At 33.3% G+C, this 21,554-nt stretch overlaps 1 protein-coding gene across 1 annotated transcript in view; it reads left to right on the top strand.

Moving 5' to 3' along the window:
- The window catches only part of LOC150096239 (midasin), a 1,081,806-nt gene that overhangs the window by 919,657 nt on the left and 140,595 nt on the right, over positions 1-21,554 (top strand). Inside the window, exons 75-77 of the mRNA XM_090409469.1 lie at positions 3,355-3,404; positions 8,211-8,307; positions 9,718-9,829. Coding sequence (XP_090265595.1) covers positions 3,355-3,404; positions 8,211-8,307; positions 9,718-9,829 — 259 coding nt within the window. The remainder of the gene's footprint in view (positions 1-3,354; positions 3,405-8,210; positions 8,308-9,717; positions 9,830-21,554) is intronic.

Here is a 21,554-nt window from a genome sequence, read left to right on the forward strand (position 1 = left end):
AACTGAAGTATAGGCTATATATAGCTTTGTATCATATATTATTTACATCATATATTTTTAATGGTTTGAAGAGCTTTTATCTTGACATTTTAATATATCTTTTCCACATTTCTGTATTTTAAACAAATCCTGTTTATATTTCGATGATTTTCAATTGTTTTTTTTTAATGTGAGAAAAAAAAAATTTACAGTTAATCAAGCCTAATTGATTCCTTTTAATATATCTTTTTACAATTTAAACTAGGTTGTTTTAAGGTAGGAGGTCAACAGTTCGCACTATAAAAGCTTAGCTAACAAACTAAAACGTGAAGGTTCAAAACCCATTTTGAACCTTCAAGGTCACATACTTTGTGACCTTGAAGGTTCAAAATTTTCCTGAATTTATAGATATTGTAGGATATTTCTTCTCTGCCATGTCTTTTTCTGTTTTACTGTTTTATTAATAAATTTTGAACTTTCTTTGTTCTGGTATTATCTATATTTCTTGTGTGTATTTCTTTCTTTATTTGTTTTTGAAATAATGATCTCTGTATAATTTCCTTTTGTCTTTATAACATTTCCTGTATTCTCATGTATATTTCCTTTATTGTATAAAAAGCTTACTTTTATCAAATATCATCATCATCATCAAATTCCTGACATGTACCCTCAAGGGGTGTACAGGATATGAAAGTACTACATGAAAAATTTACATCATTACTAACTTCCTATCTACAATTTTCCTCCAAATCAGTCTGTTACTTGTCAACACTCCAACATTATTAGATCTTATATTTCTAAGATATCTTCTTGATATTTATTTTCTATGTTCTTGCCAAAGACCTCTCATGACTTTTGTTTAGCTAGTTTTACACACTGTTTAGCTTTCTTACATTTGTCTCTGTATTCTCTAAGAGCAAAAGCTGACTTATTTGCCAGGAACTTTTGATATGCTTTCTTCTTTTCCTTCACTGCCTCTTTAACTTCCTGTGTCCACCATGGAGTTCTGATTTTTCTATGCTTGAAGACAACCTAACCTCATGCCTATCTGGCTGAATCAATCAGGGTTTTCTTCAAGGCTTGTCACTGAATCTCCAAGGTTTGGTTCCTGTTCTCAAATTCTTTCATTTTTTCTTCAATATGTTTTGTGTATTTTAGTCTACAATTCACATCTGTGAGCTGCTCAACTTTTATTCGCTTTAAAACTTTCTCACATGTTATTCCTTTCAATATGAAATTCAGTTTTATCCTGCTAAGACTAAATAGTGATCACTTCCAATTTCAAATCCTCTGTACACTCTGGTGTCCTGCACCAGGGAGAAAACATCACTATCAACAATAACATAGTCAATGAGACTTTTCTTATTCCTAGCCTCTTCTTTCCATGTGAATTTGTGCACATTTTTATGTTGGAACATGGTGTTAGTAATAACCAGTCATCCCATGTTCTGAGCAGAAATCCAACAGGTATTTGCCATTATTATTAGCTTTGCTCTTTTCTCCAAATTTTCCCAAAATATTTTTGTATGTCTGACAATCATTTCCTACTCTGCTATTTAGATCCCCAACAAGCACCAACTTTTCCTTTTTCATTGTGTCAGTTGCTTTTTCTAAATCATCAAAAATTTCATCCACTTCTACCTTAGTAGAACCTGCTGTGAGACCATAGGCACAAATAAGTCTCATTGTCCAATTTCCCATTCTGATATTTGCCCACATCACTCTACTTGAGACTGCCTGCCATTCAAGAAGATTAGCCCCATATTTGGTATTGAATACTATGGCTACTCCTTCTTTTCCTTGATTGTCATGTCCTGAATATAACATTTTGTATTTATTGCTCAGAAAGATCTCACCAGTTTTTTGTCTTTTTTGTTTCAGTCACTTCTATTATGTCGATCTGGTACTTATCTAATTCCTCAGCTATCTCCATTTCTTTGTCATTTTGCTTCTTATGTTGATAGATCCTTAACTCTGGTGATGTTGAGTTGGGGTGTGCTTTCAGATTTGTTCCAGTAGCTGACTTTTTCGCTGTTTGCCCTGGCAAAAACAACGGTGGCCTTGTTTAACCAGGCGACGCCCCAGCCAGCATGAAATTTTGTTATGTTGTACCATCATTTTGTATATTGGTTTAAACCAATAAGAATACAATTTGGTTGGCTAAAATCCCAAATTGCCAGCCCGTCCTCATTCGGTCAGTATCTGTTGGGTATCTACCTCTCCAGGTAGATACCTAACAGGGTGCACCACGAGAAGGTGAGGATTGGACATTAGGTCAGAAGCCCTGGTCGGTTCTCTGCATTCCTTTAAAGACTATATGGAGGTCTCCTCTCAGTTATACAGCTTTGACCCTTAAGCACCTCTAATAATAATCTAATAAGCTAATCTAATAATGAGCTAATAATCCTTGCCATTTTACAACAGTCAGATGATAAAACCATATATTTATCTTTTATATGGAATCATGTACAACTACTGGACATCTGCTACTGAGCAGCTTAATATGCACTGTACATGAATAGAAGTTAAGTAATATCAGATATTTTATATTGTTTATTTCGATTCACATGCTAATATTTTTTGGCTTCTCAAGAAATATTAAGTATATGTAAAGAAAAGTATATGCAAGCAAGTAAATTTTGATAGTGGAATACTGATATACTTGATTGTATTAGTTATTATTATTATCATTCCCATCATGTGACACCTCCAGGGAATCCAAGGACTCATCATGGGAGAGCACTCTACTCTAGTTTGCTAAACACATCTCACCCTCTCCACTACTACTTAATTCTCTTACTAAACACAACTACCATCAATGCTATCTATCGCCCATCATCACCAACAACAGTATTTTTTGCCTGTAAATTATGTGTGTTCTGAAGACGATTTGTGTGTGTGCAGGATGAAAAACCTGAGTTTCTGGGAGAAAAAAACCCTGCTACCTCTGTATGAGATCAGCTAACCCACCCTCAATTGAAAAAGCCCTTATAGGATTCCCCTTGTCACGACGAGAATCAAACCCAGGTCTTTTCCATTCGAGGGGTGCAATGTTCTGCTGTTCTTCCAGTTGTGCTATGGAGGCTAAATGTAGTAAATATAGTTTACTACATTTAAGAAAATAAGAAAATTACACATAAGAAAATAATTAACTGTTATTTGTTTCAGAACTTAAAGTTTTTATTGTGTGAAATGCAAATGATTTTTATCCAGACTGAAATGTAATATTTTTTTAACCAATTAATTAGTAATATAAAGAAAACTGGCATAATTTATGAGCCATTTTCAATTTTACCCTAATAATAAATTTGATGTCATAGGTGTCATTTTTTTAATGTATCACTGTAAACAATTAAAATGCACAATTTCTTCTAGATGAAATTGTTCCAGTGCAGAAACTACTACAGTTATCAGATATAACAAAAGTAAGTTTTTTGTTTTGTTTTTTATAAAACATAATTAAGTGGGTTAGTTTTTATTATTATTATTATTATTAAGAGAGACCTCCAGAGAGTCAGAAAACTCATGGAGGGAGGCCATACTGTTTGCACCAGCTGTCATATCTCTTCTTGAATTCATTCATGCTACTTACACACACAACATCTCACCCTTTCCCCATCCTCCATAAAATGAAAAAAATTTCATCTACTGAAATTCTGTATGACCCTTTCAGAAGTTTGTAAGTCTCAATCATATCTCTTTCTCCTGTTTGCTAGTATCTGCAGCCTACAAATTCTCAGTCTATCTTCATAAAAAGTATTCCCAATCCTGATATCATTTTTGACACTCCTTTGCGCTTATCTTATCAAGGTCTTGTAAAGAGGCAGAACGACTTCCTTATCTTTACATGTCAAGGTTCATTTCAGCTTTGACATTATTCTCTGAGTTCTGTTTACAATTTTTACTATATGACCCTCTTCAACTTCCTGTCTACTCAAACTCCAAGATCCCTAGCCTCATCAGTTTCTTCAAGCATAATTCCACAACATAATCAACAGCACTCCTGATTTCCCTACTTATCTTTTCATCATCAGCAAATAACTGTATGTTGCATGTCAAATCCTTCTCATGTTATTAATGTACAGATTCAATAACAATGGACCAAGGACTGATCCTTGAGGTACACCACTGGTTACTACCTTGAATCTTGCAGATTCTCACACGCACCCATATACGACTTTTTGATATCTGTCAGTCAGGCATCCTCTTATCCATGCCATAATCCAATCCTATATTCTCCAGTTTATGTAACAGTCTTCCATGCTGTATTCTGTCAAGAGCCTTATCAAAATCCAAAAGTATCATAGTATATCCATTCTCCTTGTCTAACTTAGTAGTAACATTATTATAGAATGGGAGTAAGTTGCTAGTAAAACCATGCTGTTTGTGGCAAAGTCCAAAACTTCACCACCACTCCAGAGATACTGACTGATCGATAGTTGGATACGCTGGTCTTTTCACCACCCTTGTGCAATGGGATTACCATACATTCTTTCCCCTCCTCTGGAATCTTCCCTGTTCTGAGACTCAAATTATATAGCCTGGTCAAGGGAATAGCCAGTTCAGATGAACACTCTTTTAGCATCCGTTTATCCCATCAGTTGTTCCTATTGCAGAATTCTTATTCAGTTTGTGCAACAGCTCTAGTACTTCCTCCTCATCCACATGACAGCTTGAAGTCTAGCAATATAGGTAGTATCCAAAATTAAGAGCTAGACATACATGACCTATTCCAATTGACTTGTTAGTCTAATCCAAATTTTGTATTGTACTAATAAACTATTGGACATGATAAGAATATTTAATCTTCCTCTTTTCATTTTCTTTCTATTTGAGCATCCCTGTACCAAATGAACAAAAGCTTCTAGATTTTACTTCAGTCCTTAGTGGAAATGATAGCTTTTGGCCCTGAACGATTCAATCTTTCATGATTGGAAATTGCATTAAAAATTGGGAAATTTAAAAATGACTGATTATAACTGCATAGTGTAACAATGTTTATCTTTACATATGTAACCACATCTGTACTATGCTCAAATCAATAACAGCATTGAAAACCTGGAAGAGGATTATTTTTTGTAGTTTTTAATTACAATTTCTCAGAATTTGGGAATGGTAATACTTAATCACTGCAATTGAGATTTGGATGGTGTAATAAGCCTTTTGAGCTTTCTTTAAAGAAATCTTCATTCACATTTAAAGATGCTTTGATGAAGTAATATGGCATTATTTCAAAGCATCCTATAACTAGTGTCAACTTCATGCCAGTCCAACCTAAACTTATGAGGTTTTATCAGCCAGATATATTGTTGGCATTCAAAAATTTGCTTCTTAGTTAAACAGGTCATTACCAAAATAAGATAGCTTGCAAGAGCATGGGACTTGATAAATGCATAAGTTTGAAGATGACAATGGTTCAAAACGTCATGTCCAGAGGCATCTTTTGCATATGAAATGGAGATCCTGCAAACGTAATCTTAAGTTAGCAGGCACAGATAGAGAAACTATCAATTTTTTGTAAAATTTTTGAATTAGAGCTTTAAGGACATTGTTTACTTTTTAAATAATTGAGATATCTTGAAAAATTGCTTCAGAGGAACATGTGGGCTCTAGTTAAAAGATATTTGATTACTCTGTATTTTTGAAGTGGATATGCAGAGGACTGATGTATGTAATCTAGAGAAAGTTTACATTGGAATACTGCAAGCTCACTGTGCCAATGTCAACTATTAAACAAAGAGCATTATACTAACAGCTAATGGTCTTTGCCCTTCATGTATTTACTTTTTTTAAAATGTATTTTTAAGTAATCTTAAAAAAACAGACCAAAGAATCTGTGATACTATGAAATTAGCAAAGCTGTATACTTGATATGGACATGAGGAATATTATTTTTTGAAACTATTATTTTGTAGTGTTGTGTCCTATTCTTCTTATTCTATTCTATTAACTTTCTTATACTTTATATCCTACCGGCTGCGCCATTTATGTTGTGTCCCATCTTACGATTTTTATTCTATCTAGTAATTTCCTCTTATCTATGTTCTTCTATTATCTACGCTCGAGATATCACCAAAACTTATACTAATATCCAAGTTAATTCTCCCCTTAGTACCCCTAATATTTGTATTTATACTGCGCCTTTTGGGATATTTAGTTTAAGATATTATATACAAAAACAAGGAGAAAGAACTCAAATATGTCTGAAAGTGTAACTATGTTGCAGTCGTGACACTTTATCTCGTTACTTAACATTAATTTCCCGCATGATTAGGTTCGTAATTTTTCAAGTGGTGCATTGGACAGCAATTTCAGACAACTCTTTTATCATTGAACAAAGGTTTATTAAATTCCTTAACATGGTACAATTCAATTTTTTTGATTACTCAATTTAATGCTAAACTAAATACTTGCAAACTAACATTAGCTTATTACACGTAATTAGGCTATGATCCTATGATGAGTATTACGATCATGCCGCCATAACAATTCAACACATAAATTCATTTGACATGGACAAATAAGATTAATTCACACTATTCAACTATTCAAACTTAAGTCGATTAACTAAACCATTTACTGCACTAACACATAACTAGTATTACGATCATGCCGCCATACACATTCAACATGTAAATTCATTTGATATGGACAAATAAGATTAATTCACACTATTTAACTATTCAAACTTAAGTAGACTAACTAAACCATTTTTTTTTGCACTAACACACAACTATGACATTTTAACTTTCCAATACATTACAATAGACATGCAAAATTCTCAGGACACTTAATTATTCACATATCATTAACACTAGCCAGCTTACTTTTAATATATTCTGTCAGATACTAAAGTCCTACTATAAATTTTCCTTGGTCACTTTAACAGTTCCGTATTAGAATAATGATACTTATCACAGACACATTTTTAGTTAACATTAGAGAAATTTTACAGTACCTTTCTTTCTTGGGATTTTCATATGGATCTTTACCTTCTTCTGATTGAATTATCTTGATATAACCTCACCAATAATCTGCTTCTCCTACGTTCTTTTTGGAATTGAACTAGGCTTACGCTGGCCCAACTTTTCTTAACTCCGAACACTTTTTGGATCATCTATATATCGGCTGTGCAACTCGCCACGTGGACATCGATTTCTTTACTTCTTTCCCTTTCTCGTAGTTGTCACTGAAGTCGAAGCACAAAGAATATGTTTCCCTTTCTTTGACTTTATGGCATTCTTCGCTTCTTACTTAGGAAATACGGAATCGAAATCCCACTCACTTTCGTTTCCGTGTTGTGACGTGGAGATATAACCCCTATCTCGCCACTCAGGAAATCACCGTGAAATCCCTACAAAAGAGCTCACGAAGGACTCTCCTGGAACAGAATCAAAACTTTTTCTAACTTCTTTTCTCCGCCCCCTACTTGTTTTTACTTGACCGACCAATCAGGGTAGCGTTTTTCTGCCAAACGTCCTTTGATCGGCAAGCCCGTAACGATGTCTCAATCCGGGAATCGGCCCTGAGCGATAGTCTGTTGTTTTCCTTTGCTAGCCTCTAATTTAATCCCCTTTCCAAAAATTTTTCTATGAACTTACTTAATAACTTAATCTCTAGCCTCTCACATACCATCTTTTATGACTAATCCTTTTCTGTCTTATTTATTTAACTTTTCTCATTTAAATCATATCACAATATTAATATATTCTTTCTTTTGTTAGTTAGTTTAACAAAACCTTTATATTTTATATATTTTATTGGATGCAAGAATCTTTCCTTTTCTATTAATTAATTCAACTATTATCTTTTATGCAGGGTTTTTTATTTATTTTATTTATTCTTCATGTTACACCATGATAGCTGAGAATTCTACATTCTTAAGATATCAGGTGTAACAGTAGATATTTACAGATATATTAGGTTGTTTGCTAAGAACAGAATCGTAATGCTTCTTAAACCTTTACTCTGATTAAAAAAAAAAAAAAAAGTCATGCATTTTAGACAACCCTTGGATATTAATGGAAAATTGTCATTTTGTTTATTTTGAAGCTTGTCTTTCCCTTATAACTAAATTTTTCATCGTATTTAAAAGAGTAATTTTTTCTACCATCCATTCAAAGAAAAATCATATATGTGAATTTCATTTCCAGTTTTTATTTCAATTGATGTTAATCTTTTCTAAGTGTCAATACCCTGGAAATCATGTATGTGATAATTCTCTTACATAGGATGCAGATAAAGAAAAACGTAAAAAAGAAGCCACTGTTATGCAATATCGAAAACGTGTATGCTTATCTAATCTCTTCAAATCCTTAACTGAAATTGGTGAGTCTTTTGTATCTGAAGTTACAAATTACCTATTTTTTGGTAGCTAATGTACATGTTAGCTATACAATAAATAACATATACCATTTTTAAATAATGAATTATTGCAACAAGAAATGGTATATGTTATTTATGATAAGGCATCATCATTCAACATATTCATATTCCTTGTATGTATTCTCAAGCAGTATATAGGATACTACAGTATGATAACACTACAAGAAAACTTTGTATTATTACTAATTTATATTTGTGCATTAGATGACCAAAATATAAGATCTTATATTTTGATCATCTTGGTCTTGCTCTGGGTATTTTCCTACCATTTAGACATCAAACACCTGTTTTGCTAACCTTTCCTTTCCTGAGATTAGCTTTCCTCATACATTCCTGAATGCAAACAGTGTTAAGTTCCTTCTAAGATCTTAATTTTTAATCATATTTTATTATTATTAAAAATTAAGAAATAATGTGATACCTGATACCATTGGACAGTCTTTCAAAGTAATTATTCGAGACATTTAGGATATCTTAATCTTCTATTTTCATGTCAGTTTTATCATCTCTGATTCTTTTAAAGAGATGATAAAAGTGATACCACTTTTGTGATATTGATCTTCTATATTTTTACCAAAGTCTTCCCATGACTTTTGTTTACCTAATTTTACACTGTTTTGCTTGCTTACATTTTTCTTTGTATTCTCTCAGAATGCCCGCTGACTTGTTTTCTTTTTTTTTTTAACAACACTCCTCTTTAACTTCTTGAGTCTACTATGAAATTTTGAAATTTCTTACACACTTTTGTTTTCAGTGCGATATTCTGTTTCATCCTACTCAAAACTAAATGGTGATTACTTCTTATTCTCTTGTTTCCTGGAGGAGCTTGAAGATATCACTATTAACGATAGCATGGTAAATAAAACTTTTCTTATTTGTTGTGTGTCTTCTGTCCATTTTAATTTGAGGATATCTTTATGTTGAAACATGGTGTTAATAATGACTATTTCATGTTATGAAAGAAATCCAGCAGATATTTACCATTATCATTACTTTCCAACATTTCTGTGTGTTGTATTCAGTTCCTACTCAACAGCAACAACCTACTTTTTTTTATGTAATAATGACTGCATCCCTTCAAAAAAAAGTTGGTTGTTAGTCATCTGCTTTCTGTAATGACTAAAAATAATTCCTCCACTTTTTCCTTATCAGAACCATCTGTTTGACCATAGGCACAAATAAGTCTCATTGAATTCTCCAATTCCTAGTTTTGATGTGTGCCCATATCACTCTACTTGATATTTCCAAACTAGCTATGTGTGCTAAACTAAATGATTTATGTAGACATCAGTAACAGTTCAGACTTTAGTGATGTATTTATAATTTTATAATTTTCTTTTCATCAATTTGTAGGACTTTCATATAAGCAAGGAGTCATTTATAGCAAAGAAAGAAATCCAAATGATTGTATTACAACTCCATCTGTTGATATTAATACTTCTTTAGGAAATTTTAATCCATCCAAGTAAGTGTTTAAAGAGCCACTGTACTTTATTTTTTCATTTTCATTTGCTGTTGCCATATTTATAAAGTTTACTAAATTCCTGTAAATTATTGCTTCACTGCTTAAAACACGCACATACACACACACAGTGATGTGGCCAGTTTGAGTACAGTTATGTAATAATGACTGCATCCTTTCAATCTTTATCAAACCTCAGGTCATGTCCTCTACAGCAGCGCTTCCCAAACTGTGGGCCGTGGCCCCCTTGGGGGCCGTAGGTTTTGCTGAGGGGAACCGTGAAATAATGAAAACAAATTTTAAATGTTTTAAGACTAAGTAGATTTTTCTTATCTTAAAAGAAACGTATTTAACTTTTATTATTATTTTTTTTTGTTATTTTTTATATTTTAATGGAAAAATTCACACATTGGTGTTGGTTCACAAACTTTGCTTCCTGCATATTTCAGCACTTAATGAATATTAGTAAATATTGCTTATTCATGTGTTTTATTTCAAAGCAGTGGTTAATTGTATTTATTTCAAATGTTCTCCAGGGAAGCTCCAAATCTTCCTGTCCCTTTCATCATGTGTTCGTAATCAGGGACTGTTGATATTGACTTTATATACATATCAAAACTCGTTTTATATTATCACTGTCATCCGAGCTAGTTTTCTGTTACCAATAAAAGTTTCGCATATACTTCACACATGAAAAAAAGCTGAAACAAGTTCATGTGGGGAGATAGTAACTCGCTTGCAGTGGTAAACAACATGCCCTCCCTAACAGCCACTATATTGCAGAGGCAATAAAAACAAGTACTTTTATTATGCCAGTGAATAAGGTATGAGCAGTCTGTGTAATATATTTCTCAACAAATAGTGCAATTAGAGACAACTGGGATAAAAACACACTAATTAATGAATCACATGTCCTCTCATACAGAAACTATGCTATATAGACTGAAACAAAACCATATGTTGCATGGGCAAACACAGTATCTAACTAAAAACTATTGTTATTAATTAGATGTGTGTGAGTTCAATTTCGCAAGGCAGCAATAAAATTCAACCGAACGTGTTAAAATTAAGAAATATATATATAGTGAATGTTATGGCAGTTTCACATATGGAATTCGGTTGAAGAGAGTTAGCATTTCAACTCGATTGTCAGCTATGCTTTTATCTTTTGGTCGCGCGATCTTTTGTTAATACTGCACCAATCATATCCACATTTTAATAACCTGCCTTTGCTGTCTGTTTTGTGTTAGGCTTAATTATTGTAAAGGGAGAAAAGTCACAAAAGAGAAAAATGTTCCTGGTGTGGAGATTCCCTTATTCAGGTAATATTCACTAATTTCATGTTGTTAGTCTGTGGTGTGCCAGTATCGGTAAGTGGTGCTATTATTTGATCTATTCTACATTAAAAATTTAACCCTGAGATGGATAAGTGACTGATAAAAAAAAAAAAAAAAAAAAAAAAAAAAAATCCAGCAAACAATCAGAAGAAGCAAAAACAGACTCAAAAAAAAAGGACAGTAGTTCATATTTTACCAGAACAGTCCACATTGTCTTCAGCACCAAACGGTAAGATGCAAAAAATGTCACATGAAAAAATTTGAAAATACGATCCTTCTTATTTGAAATATGGGTTTGTACCATCATATAATAATCCAAACAAACCTATGTGTATAATCTTCTATAAACAGTTATCAAATGATTGCATGCGACCTGGAAAACTTTGTCACCATTTAGATACTGTTCATGGGGAATATAAGAGTAAGACGATTGAGTTTTTTCAAAGAAAGGCTGAAGAATTAAAATGACAAACTAAATGTTTTTCAAAGCATGCTAAACTGAATGACAAATTACTAAAAGTATCTTTCGAAATTGCTTTGTTAATTGCAAAAACAAAGAAACCTCATACACTTGGTGAAGACCTCGTCTTACCAGCAGCAATAAAAATTTGCAAAACTATCTATGGTTCCGAAATATCAGAACCTTTAAAAAAAATTCCAGTGTCTAATAACACAATTAAAGAAGAATAGATTGCATTGCCTTTAATATCATGTCTACATTAATTTCACAAATCAAACAAAGTAATGCATTTGCCATTCAGCTTGATGAATCTACGGATAATACAAAGGACGCTAATTTAATGGTTTTTGTTAGATACCTCTATAATTTTCAAATTCATGAAGATCTATTGTTTTGCAGAAATCTTTCCAGTACAACCAAAGGAAAAGATATATTTGAAAAAGTGAATAATTTTTTTAAAGAATATGAACTTGATTGGCAAAAGTGCATTGGGATTTGCACTGATGGTGCCGCAGCCATGATGGGGAGAATTTCAGGTTTTGTAGCAAAAGTAAAAAAAGTTTATCTGAATGCAAGACATGTTCATTGCCTTATCCATAGAGAAAACTTAGTATTTCGACAAATGGAAGAATCACGAGTAAAGTGTTATCAGAAGTATCTACTGTAGTTAATTATATAAAAAGTAATGCTACTAATTCAAGGCTGTTTCGTATTTTATGCCAAGAGATGGATTCCAATTACGGCACTCTTTTATATCACACAGAAGTAAGTTGGGTTGTCCCACAGAAAAGTTCTAAAACGAGTTTTAATATTGAAAGATGAACTACGAATTTTTCTTCTTGATAAGAATCCCATGTTAGCATCTCATTTTTGTGATCAAAATTACTTGTGTTTCATTTCTTATCTGTCGGATTTTTTTTGAAAAAGTTAATGAATTGAATCTTTCTCTGCAAGGAAAAAGCACCAATATATTAACACTAAACATTAAATTGCAAGCATTTCAAAGTAAACTTTCTGCATGGTTAAAAAGTTTTAAGGATAATAAAATGGAAATGTTTACTTCTCTTCATAAATATGTTAAAGAAAATAATATTTTACTATCAACAGAAAATAAAAGGATAATAATTAACCACTTCACAAATTCTATGTTTTTTTTTTCGAAAAATATTTTCCTAATTTGAATGAAGATAAAGAATATGATTGGATAAGAACACCATTTGCTCCTTCTCTACAATTTAGCAATCTTCCATGGTCATCCCAAAAAGAACTAATTGATATGAGAGCAGATTCAAACCTCGAATCAGAATTTCTTAACAGTGATTTATCTGAATTTTGGATTCGACGACAAAAAAGAATGTTCTTCATTAGCAAAAGAAGCCTTAAATATGTTAATTCCTTTTGCATCTACATACCTTTGTGAAACAGCATTTTCGTCGTTATTGATAATTAAAAATAAACATAGGTCTTGCTTATCAGTGGAAGAATAGGAAAGAAATCTAAGAATAGCCATTTTAAATATTTCACCTGATATTGACTATTTGTGTAGCAGTATTGAAACAAATCCATCACATTAAATTGTTATTAAACTTCTTTTATGTTTTTAATTCTTTCTTTATTACTAATCGTCTTACGTTTCATGTGCTTGTGTACAATATGCAAATATACAATAACAATATATCTATCTATATAAAAATCTGAGATAATGTGCCATGTCAAATGTGTACGTAAGATGCTAAAAATGTAATATTTGCATTTGATTTTTGCAATATTCGCTGCATATGTTTTTGGATATAAATTAGTATTGAATATAAATACAATAAATATTAAAATAATATATGTCTCAGTTACGATTTTTTTTCGAGGTGGGGCCGTGAAATATTTTAATTTTTATAAAGGGGGCCCCTGACATCCAGAAGTTTGGGAAGCACTGCTCTACAGGATCCCAAAAGCATTATACAGATTATGCTAGCCCATGTAGACTCTTTTGCATCTCAAATTGGATTACAAGACATTTCTTACAAAATGTCTTGGATTACAAGAATGATTAAGAAATCATTCCACCTCATATCATGATGCACTGATGAACTAAGATCCAATAATTGTGAGTGGGCCATTAAAATAGCAAAATCATCCTCATGTTCCTGGAACTATACCTGAACAATCTGACTCATTATCCATGCTGGAAATAAATGTTGCCAGTATCAGTGAGCCCAACTCCACACTAAAACACACCAGTCTGCAAGCAGTGTGGTAGCATGGGAAGAATTAAATAGACAGTTCTCTAGAATTTTGTGTGTACAGGAATTTTTGCACCTTTACTGGAAAATCAATGAATCTTCATTATTATCCCTAGAATAAGCGAATGATCATTATCAAAACTTTAACACATTGGACTAACTGACAGGGTTTATCTTTCATCACCTTATCTTCATTTGCAGAAAATCAAATAATAGAATTATATGAATTATATTCCTTAAGGGTCAAAGCTGTATAACTGAGAGGAGACCTCCACATAGCCTTTAAAGGAATGCGGAGAACCGACCAGGGCTTCTGACCTAATGTCCAATCCTCACCTTCTCGTGGTGCACCCTGTTGGGTATCTACTTTGATACTGAATGAACGAGGATGGGCTGGCAATTTGGGATTTAGCCGACCAAATTGTATTCTTATTGGTTAAACCAAAATAAAAAATGATGGTACAACATGACAAAATTTCATGCCGGCTGGGGCGTCGCCCGGTTAAACAAGGCCCCCGTTGTTTTCGCCAGGGAACCAGGGCGAACAGCGAAAAGTCAGCTACTGGAACAAATCTGAAAACAAACCCCAACTCAACATCACCAGAGTTAAAGATCGGTACTATCAACGTAAGAAGCCTGAATGGCAAAGAAATGGAGCTAGCTAAGGAATTAGATAAGTACCAGATCGACATAATAGGGGTGACTGAAACAAAAAAGACCAAAACTGGTGAGATCTTTCTGAGCAATAAATACAAAATGTTATATTCAGGCAATGACAATCAAGGAAAAGAAGGAGTAGCCATAGTATTCAACACAAAATACGAGGCTAATCTTCTTGAATGGCAGTCAGTCTCAAGTAGAGTAATGTGGGCAAATATGAGAATGGGGAACTGGACAATGAGACTTATTTGTGCCTATGGTCCCACAGAAGGTTCTACTAAGGTAGAAGTGGAGGAATTTTTTGAGGCTTTAGAAAAAGCAACTGACACAATGAAAAAGGAAAAGTTGGTCCTTGTTGGGGATCTAAATAGTAGAGTAGGAAATGATTGTGAGACATACAAAAATATTTTGGGAAAATTTGGAGAAAAGAGCAAAGCTAATAATAATGGCAAATATCTGTTGGATTTCTGCTCAGGACATGGACTGGTTATTACTAACACCATGTTCCAACATAAAAATGTGCACAAATTCACATGGAGAGAAGAGGCTAGGAATAAGAAAAGTCTCATTGACTATGTTATTGTTGATAGTGATGTTTTCTCACTGGTGCAGGACACCAGAGTGTACAGAGGATTTGAAATTGGAAGTGATCACTATTTAATCTTGAGCAGGATAAAATTGAATTTCATATTGAAAAGAATAACATGCAAGAAAGTTTTAAAGCGAATAAAAGTTGAGCAGCTCTCAGATGTGAACTGTAGACTAAAATACAGAAATATTATTGAAAAAAAAATGAAAGAGTTTGAGAACAGGAATCAAACCTTGGAGATTCAGTGGCAAACTCTGAAGGAAACATTGATTGATTCTGCCAGAGAGGCATGTGGTGAGGTTGTGTGCAAGGATAAAAAAATCAGAACTCCCTGGTGGACACAGGAAGTTAAAGAGGCAGTGAAGGAAAAGAAGAAAGCATATCAAAAGTTCCTGGCAAATAAGTCAGCTTTTACTCTTACAGAATACAGAGACAAATGTAAGAAAGCTAAACAGTGTGTAAAACTAGCTAAACAAAAGTCATGGGAGGACTTTGGCAAGAATATAGAAAATAAATATCAAGAAGGTGGCAAAATATTCTGGAGGTTGTTGAAGAAGCTTAGGAATGGAGGAAAGAGTGCTGTAAAAGGAATTAGAGATGATAAAAGTGAAATGAAAACAGGAGAAAAAGATATCCTTGAAGTATGGAGTAATTACTTTGAAAAACTGCTACATGAAACAAGCAGTGATGACAGCACAGTGATAAAAAACACTGACCAGGCATGCAGTCAGGAATACATATCCATACTTGAAGTAGAAAAAGCCATCAAAGGCTTGAAATGTGGAAAGGCAGCAGGAGTAGATGATATTCGACCAGAAATGCTGAAGTATGGTGGTATAAGAGTCTTACAGTGGCTGCACTGCATAGTTCAGAAAGCCTGGACAGAGGGACGAATTCCCGATGATTGGAGTAGAGCTCTCATAGTACCCATATATAAAAAGGGAAATAAAACTGAATGTGAGAATTACAGAGGTATTTCCCTACTGAGTGTTCCTGGCAAGATCTATGCAAGTATACTTGAGAAACGGTTGAGAAGAATTGTGGAAGAAAAGCTTGGTGAAGAACAAGCTGGATTCAGGCCAAATAGAGGCTGTCAGGATCAGATCTTCACTTTACGACAAATAGTCGAGAAAGCATGGGAATATAACAAAGATCTGTATTTAAGTTTTGTCGATTTGGAAAAGGCATATGACAAGGTGCCAAGAGAGAAGCTATTCAATACGCTGCAGTTATATGGTGTCAATGGGGCATTATATCAAGCAATAATTAGTCTTTATTTGAGTTGTGAGTCAGCAGTTAGAATTGAAGGAAGTACAGAAAGATGGTTTAATGTTAAATCTGGTGTGAGACAAGGATGTACATTATCCCCTCTGTTATTCATTATCTATATGGATCACATTATGAAGGAATGTGGTATTAAACCTGATATCAAAATTGGAGATGTTAATGTCAGCTCTTTGCTTTATGCGGATGATGTTATACTTCTAAATAAATCCGCTACAAGTCTGCAAGATTCTCTGACTAAATTGAATAGCTGTTGTAATAGATATGGTATGAAGGTCAGCAATAAAAAGACAAAGACAATGAAAATAGGCAGAATCATTGAAAATGTCAACTGTGTTGTGAATGGAGAACCTGTGGAACAAGTAAAACATTTCAGCTACTTAGGCACAATTTTTACTGAAGATGGTAAACTAAATATAGAAATAGACAACAGAATCAGCAAAGCTGGTATCGTGGGAAGTCAGTTGAATAAATTCATATGGAATAAGAAAGAAATTAGTCGGAACACTAAATTAGCTGTATACAAGACTGTGTTCAAACCAATTTTAACTTATGGATCTGAGAGCTGGGTCAGAAGTAAAACACTTGACCAAAGACTAGAGACCGCAGATATGAGAGTCCTGAGAAAGATTAGAGGCGTGAACAGATGGCATCAATGGCAATATCATATTAAAAATGGGGATATTAGGAAAGAACTTGACATTGTCAGCATCCAGGAATGCGTTAGCAGAGCTAATCTCAGATGGTATGGTCACTTAAATAGAATGGGAGAGGAAAGATTAGCAAAACAAGTGTTCTCTGCCAGGTTGGCAGGAAAACGACCCAGAGGAAGACCAAGATATAGGTGGTTTGATACGGTACAAAGTGCCTTAGACGATAGAAATATAAGATCTGATAATGTTGGAGTCTTGACAAGTAACAGACTGATTTGGAGGAAAATTGTAGATAGGAAGTTAGTAATGATGTAATTTTTTCATATAGTACTGTCATATCCTGTACACCCCTTGAGGGTACATGGCAGGAATTTGATGATGATGATGATGAACTTTCTTTGGAGAATATATGATTCATCTCCATATTCATCCCATATATGAGGATATTTCCAAAAGTGTGTACTCCTAATTAAATTTGAGATTCAAAAATCCTCCTCTCCCATTCAAAAGTTGGCTTCTTTCCACTAACAAAAGCCATCCATAATTAATCCTTAGTATCTTGCATCCCTTTTCTGTTCTTTCAGCATATTATAGTCAGACTGTCTGAACCACATTAATCTTGATTATATCGGATTCCATCAAGAAGTTCAGTCTGGTTTAGCTGAACATGCTTATTCACTCAGCACAGGATTAATTGGCAATAGATGACTCTGCTTTGTCAGTTTTCAAATTTACCTACCTGCCCAAGGAATCATGTGAGTTCTGTGCTACTGAAATGTAAATGAGAATGATTCTTTATTCACCTCTCAGTTCTTGGTGGTTGTCATAAGAAATAAAATATTTAAATTGAGAACATGAACAACCTCTTAGATATTTCTGATATTTGCAATAGCATATATTGTATTAATTATCTTATCATTCTCAGAATCACTTAGGTTGTTATATTAAATTGCACTAATAATCTATCAGTATCTGCCTGCTTGCTTTACATCAGCTGTAACAGAATAACACTATGTTGAATTTGCTGAAGCAGAGTAAATAAATTGGCTGCTTAGTGTATGCAACTACCATGAGATCAATTTTGGCAATCAGAAGTGTTTAAAGCAAGGATATATTTGCATCATTGATGAGTTTGGATTACTCGATTCTGCATACTGTGCAGAGTTTTATTAAAATTATTTATTTTACTAAGTTGTAAGAAAATAAATATGTTAGTAAAATAAATACTTCAAATTAGTGGTGGTGGGGGAGGAGAAAATATATATATATATAACTAAATCAACTACTTTGTGCTTTTAGAATGAAATAACTTTACTGTCTTTCATGGTATTTCTCCATGAAAGCTTGTTGAAGACATTAAGCATGTAAGGCAGTTTCCACTTGTACAGATTTTGACTTACTTGAACTGGTTTTTGTTTACCAGAATTTTTTAAATTGTTCATGTCGCTCTGCTAATTTTTGTTCCTTCATAAGTTCAGTATACTTCTTCATTCCTCACAATATTAACATTTGATATTCACATGACTGCTTTGTATGGCATCATGTGCAATATACAACATATCCACTAAGTTACTTCACTTAAAGCAACAAAAAAAAATAAATAAATGAAACAATATGTGAATATATGAAGTTGTGTTATCAGGTATATAATAGTAAATGTAGAGGTGTGTACAAAGATCAAGCACCAGCTATGATAAACATAAAACTATCCATTTGGTGCATTCTGGTAACAAGGTAGTAGTAGTACAGTGGGTGTCTGCTTACTATGATTAATTGGGACCCAAAAAGTCATAATAAGAGAACTTCATGATTGGCAATCAGTGGGGATCAGCTTTTAATACAATTATTGAAATGTTGCTGTCATAATGCAGCTGCAAGCCACATATAATTATGCAGTGGCAGATGCAGAACGGATCATTCACCTAATGAGTGACAATTTTGTTAAAAGCTACAAACCTATTGTATACAACATTGAGCTCAGTGCTCTCTACACTGAAGGAAGAAACTGAGGTGTATGAGTACTAGAACAGTTGCATAAACTGAATATGAATTTGTTATGAATGTACAAAAGAGTGTTCAGCTGAACTGGCTGTATAATTTGCGTCTCAGCACACGGCAGATTCCACAAGAATGAAAAGAATATATGATAATCCCATTGCACAAAGGTGATGCAATGACTGATGGGTCTGTCAACCTAACAGTATCTCTGGAGTGGTGGTAAAGATTTGGAAAAGTTGGTAAGAGATTGCATACAGAATTGGGTTTACAGAGAAACTGTACTATGCAATGAATAGCATTAGTTTACTAAAGGAATGTCACATTTTAGTAACTTTTAGTCAGACCAGCTGATTTTATAATCTTTTATTTTATAATTTTTTTATAATTATAAAAAATTATAAAATAAAATTATGTCACAGTTGAGTTAGACAAGGGAAATGGATACACCGTGATACTTTTGGATTTGCTAAAGCTTTTGACAGGAGGGCTGTTGCATAAGTTGGAGGATATAGGATTGGATTATAAATTACTAGTTTGGATAAGAGAATGGCTGATCAAAGAAGTGGTGCACAGGAGATGTAGTCTACAAGATTTAAAGTCCAGTGGTGTACCCTAGGGATCAATCCTTGGTCAATTGTTAATTATTGTTTATTTAATGACATTGGGATGAATCTGACAGGTGACAGCCACTTGCTGATGATTCAAAAATAGGCAGGAATTGTGGGCATATGAAAATGGTTGTTGGTTTAATCCTACCAATATAATATGACATTGGTGCTAGAAGAAACTGATAAGTTTCAGTAGATAGGAAGTTGAAGGACCATATTGCAAAGGTTGCAAATACAACCCAGAAGAGAATTGCAATGCTGAAATGAACCTTAACATGTAAGGATAGCAGAAGTCATTTTGTCTCTTTATAAAGCTTTGATATGACCTCACTTGGATTATTGTGTACAGATCTGATTTTCAAGATGATGTGGATACAGTGAAGAGGGTGCAGTTAAAGCTAATATCAGGATTGTGGAATGTAGATTATGGGTTAAGATTAACAATTCACAGAGTGCATGCACTAGCAAACAGGAGAAAAAGAGGGGGGGGGGGCATGAAAGAGCCTTACAAACTTCTGAAAGGGCCATACTGGATACTAGTAGATGAAATTTTTCATTTTATGGAGGGTCGGGTGGAGGAAGACACCCATGGAAGTTGAGTATAAATGTAGTCAAGAAAGGAGCAAGAGCTAAAATTTTCTCTCATAGAGCAGTGCACGACTGGAATGGCTTGCCTTTGGAGATTGTGAGTGCAGATAGCATGAATATATTCAAGAGAAAATACGACGTGGTGCATTGGCCTCCCACAATGAGATCATTTCCCTAGAGGTCTTTGTAATAATAAGATTAATAATGCAATACACATATACATAATGTTGTAATAAAGAATATATTATTCTGTGATTTTCTTTTTCCAATAAAATATTTATGTTAAAATAAACACTGCTGTAAACTACACTTTGATTTTAAAAAATTTTAAAAATTTAACAAAAAATTAAAATGATCAAATGTCTTTTTTTTCTTTTTCTTTTTTTTTGTTTTGGAAAGCTGCTGAAAAATTGTAGTATAATTAAAACAAGCATCCATAGCATTTTAATAAAAACTAAATAAATAAACCTTTAAAATTACATATATATTAAAAATTTATATGAAAAAAAATTTTTTTTAACTTTAAGTCATTTTGTTTACTTTTGGAAGATAGCCAGGGAACTTCCTCTTGCTCCTATGCTGTGCATGGAGCCAGAGGAATTTTATGGAGCCTATTTATGATTGCAACCTCTGAGGTTGCAGTCATAAATAGGCATAATCAAACATATGCAAAAAGTTTACTAAAAAGTGGTTACGTGTATTCCTGTTTAATTTATTTTGTGGAATGATGTTGTTTTAGTTGAGTATTCTGCTCTGCTCTCAAATGTTGTTACTTCGCATTATGAAATGTCACTTATTTGAAGTTGGAAAGAAGGGGGGGGGGGGGAAATTGCATGCCTCAAAATCATCATCAACCAGATTTGGCAATTTTTTTTAATGCATTCCAAAAGAAAAATTACAGTAATATAGATGTCATGATAACCAGTATTATGTTAAGTAGGCATCTACTGTAATTACATTAGTAATTTTATACATTTACAAATGGGTTAACATATTTTAATTGATAAAGATCATGAAACTGGATGGAAATATAGTTGTACTAAATAAATCAAGTATCCTTTTACTAGTTTAAAAAAAAATCGCTTCTGTGTTAACTATTTCTGATGTTTGTGTGCATGTACACACATGCTTGTATATTACTGTAATACATTACTAGAATACAGAGTTCACAAATGAATGAGTAAAGTTGATACAGATAAATGAAAAAAAAATAATTGTAAGTAAATAAAATTATTTACTAAAGGAAACAATCATTCCCATTTAAGTTAGTACAATACAGTAATCTTTGGCACATTTTTTTAAATGAATGCTCCA

Source organism: Typopeltis vanoorti, chromosome 19 (assembly GCF_054136105.1).
Source record: "Typopeltis vanoorti isolate ZY-2024b chromosome 19, IOZ_Tvanoo_1.0, whole genome shotgun sequence".
In the NCBI taxonomy this organism is placed as follows: Eukaryota; Metazoa; Arthropoda; class Arachnida; order Uropygi; family Thelyphonidae; genus Typopeltis; species Typopeltis vanoorti.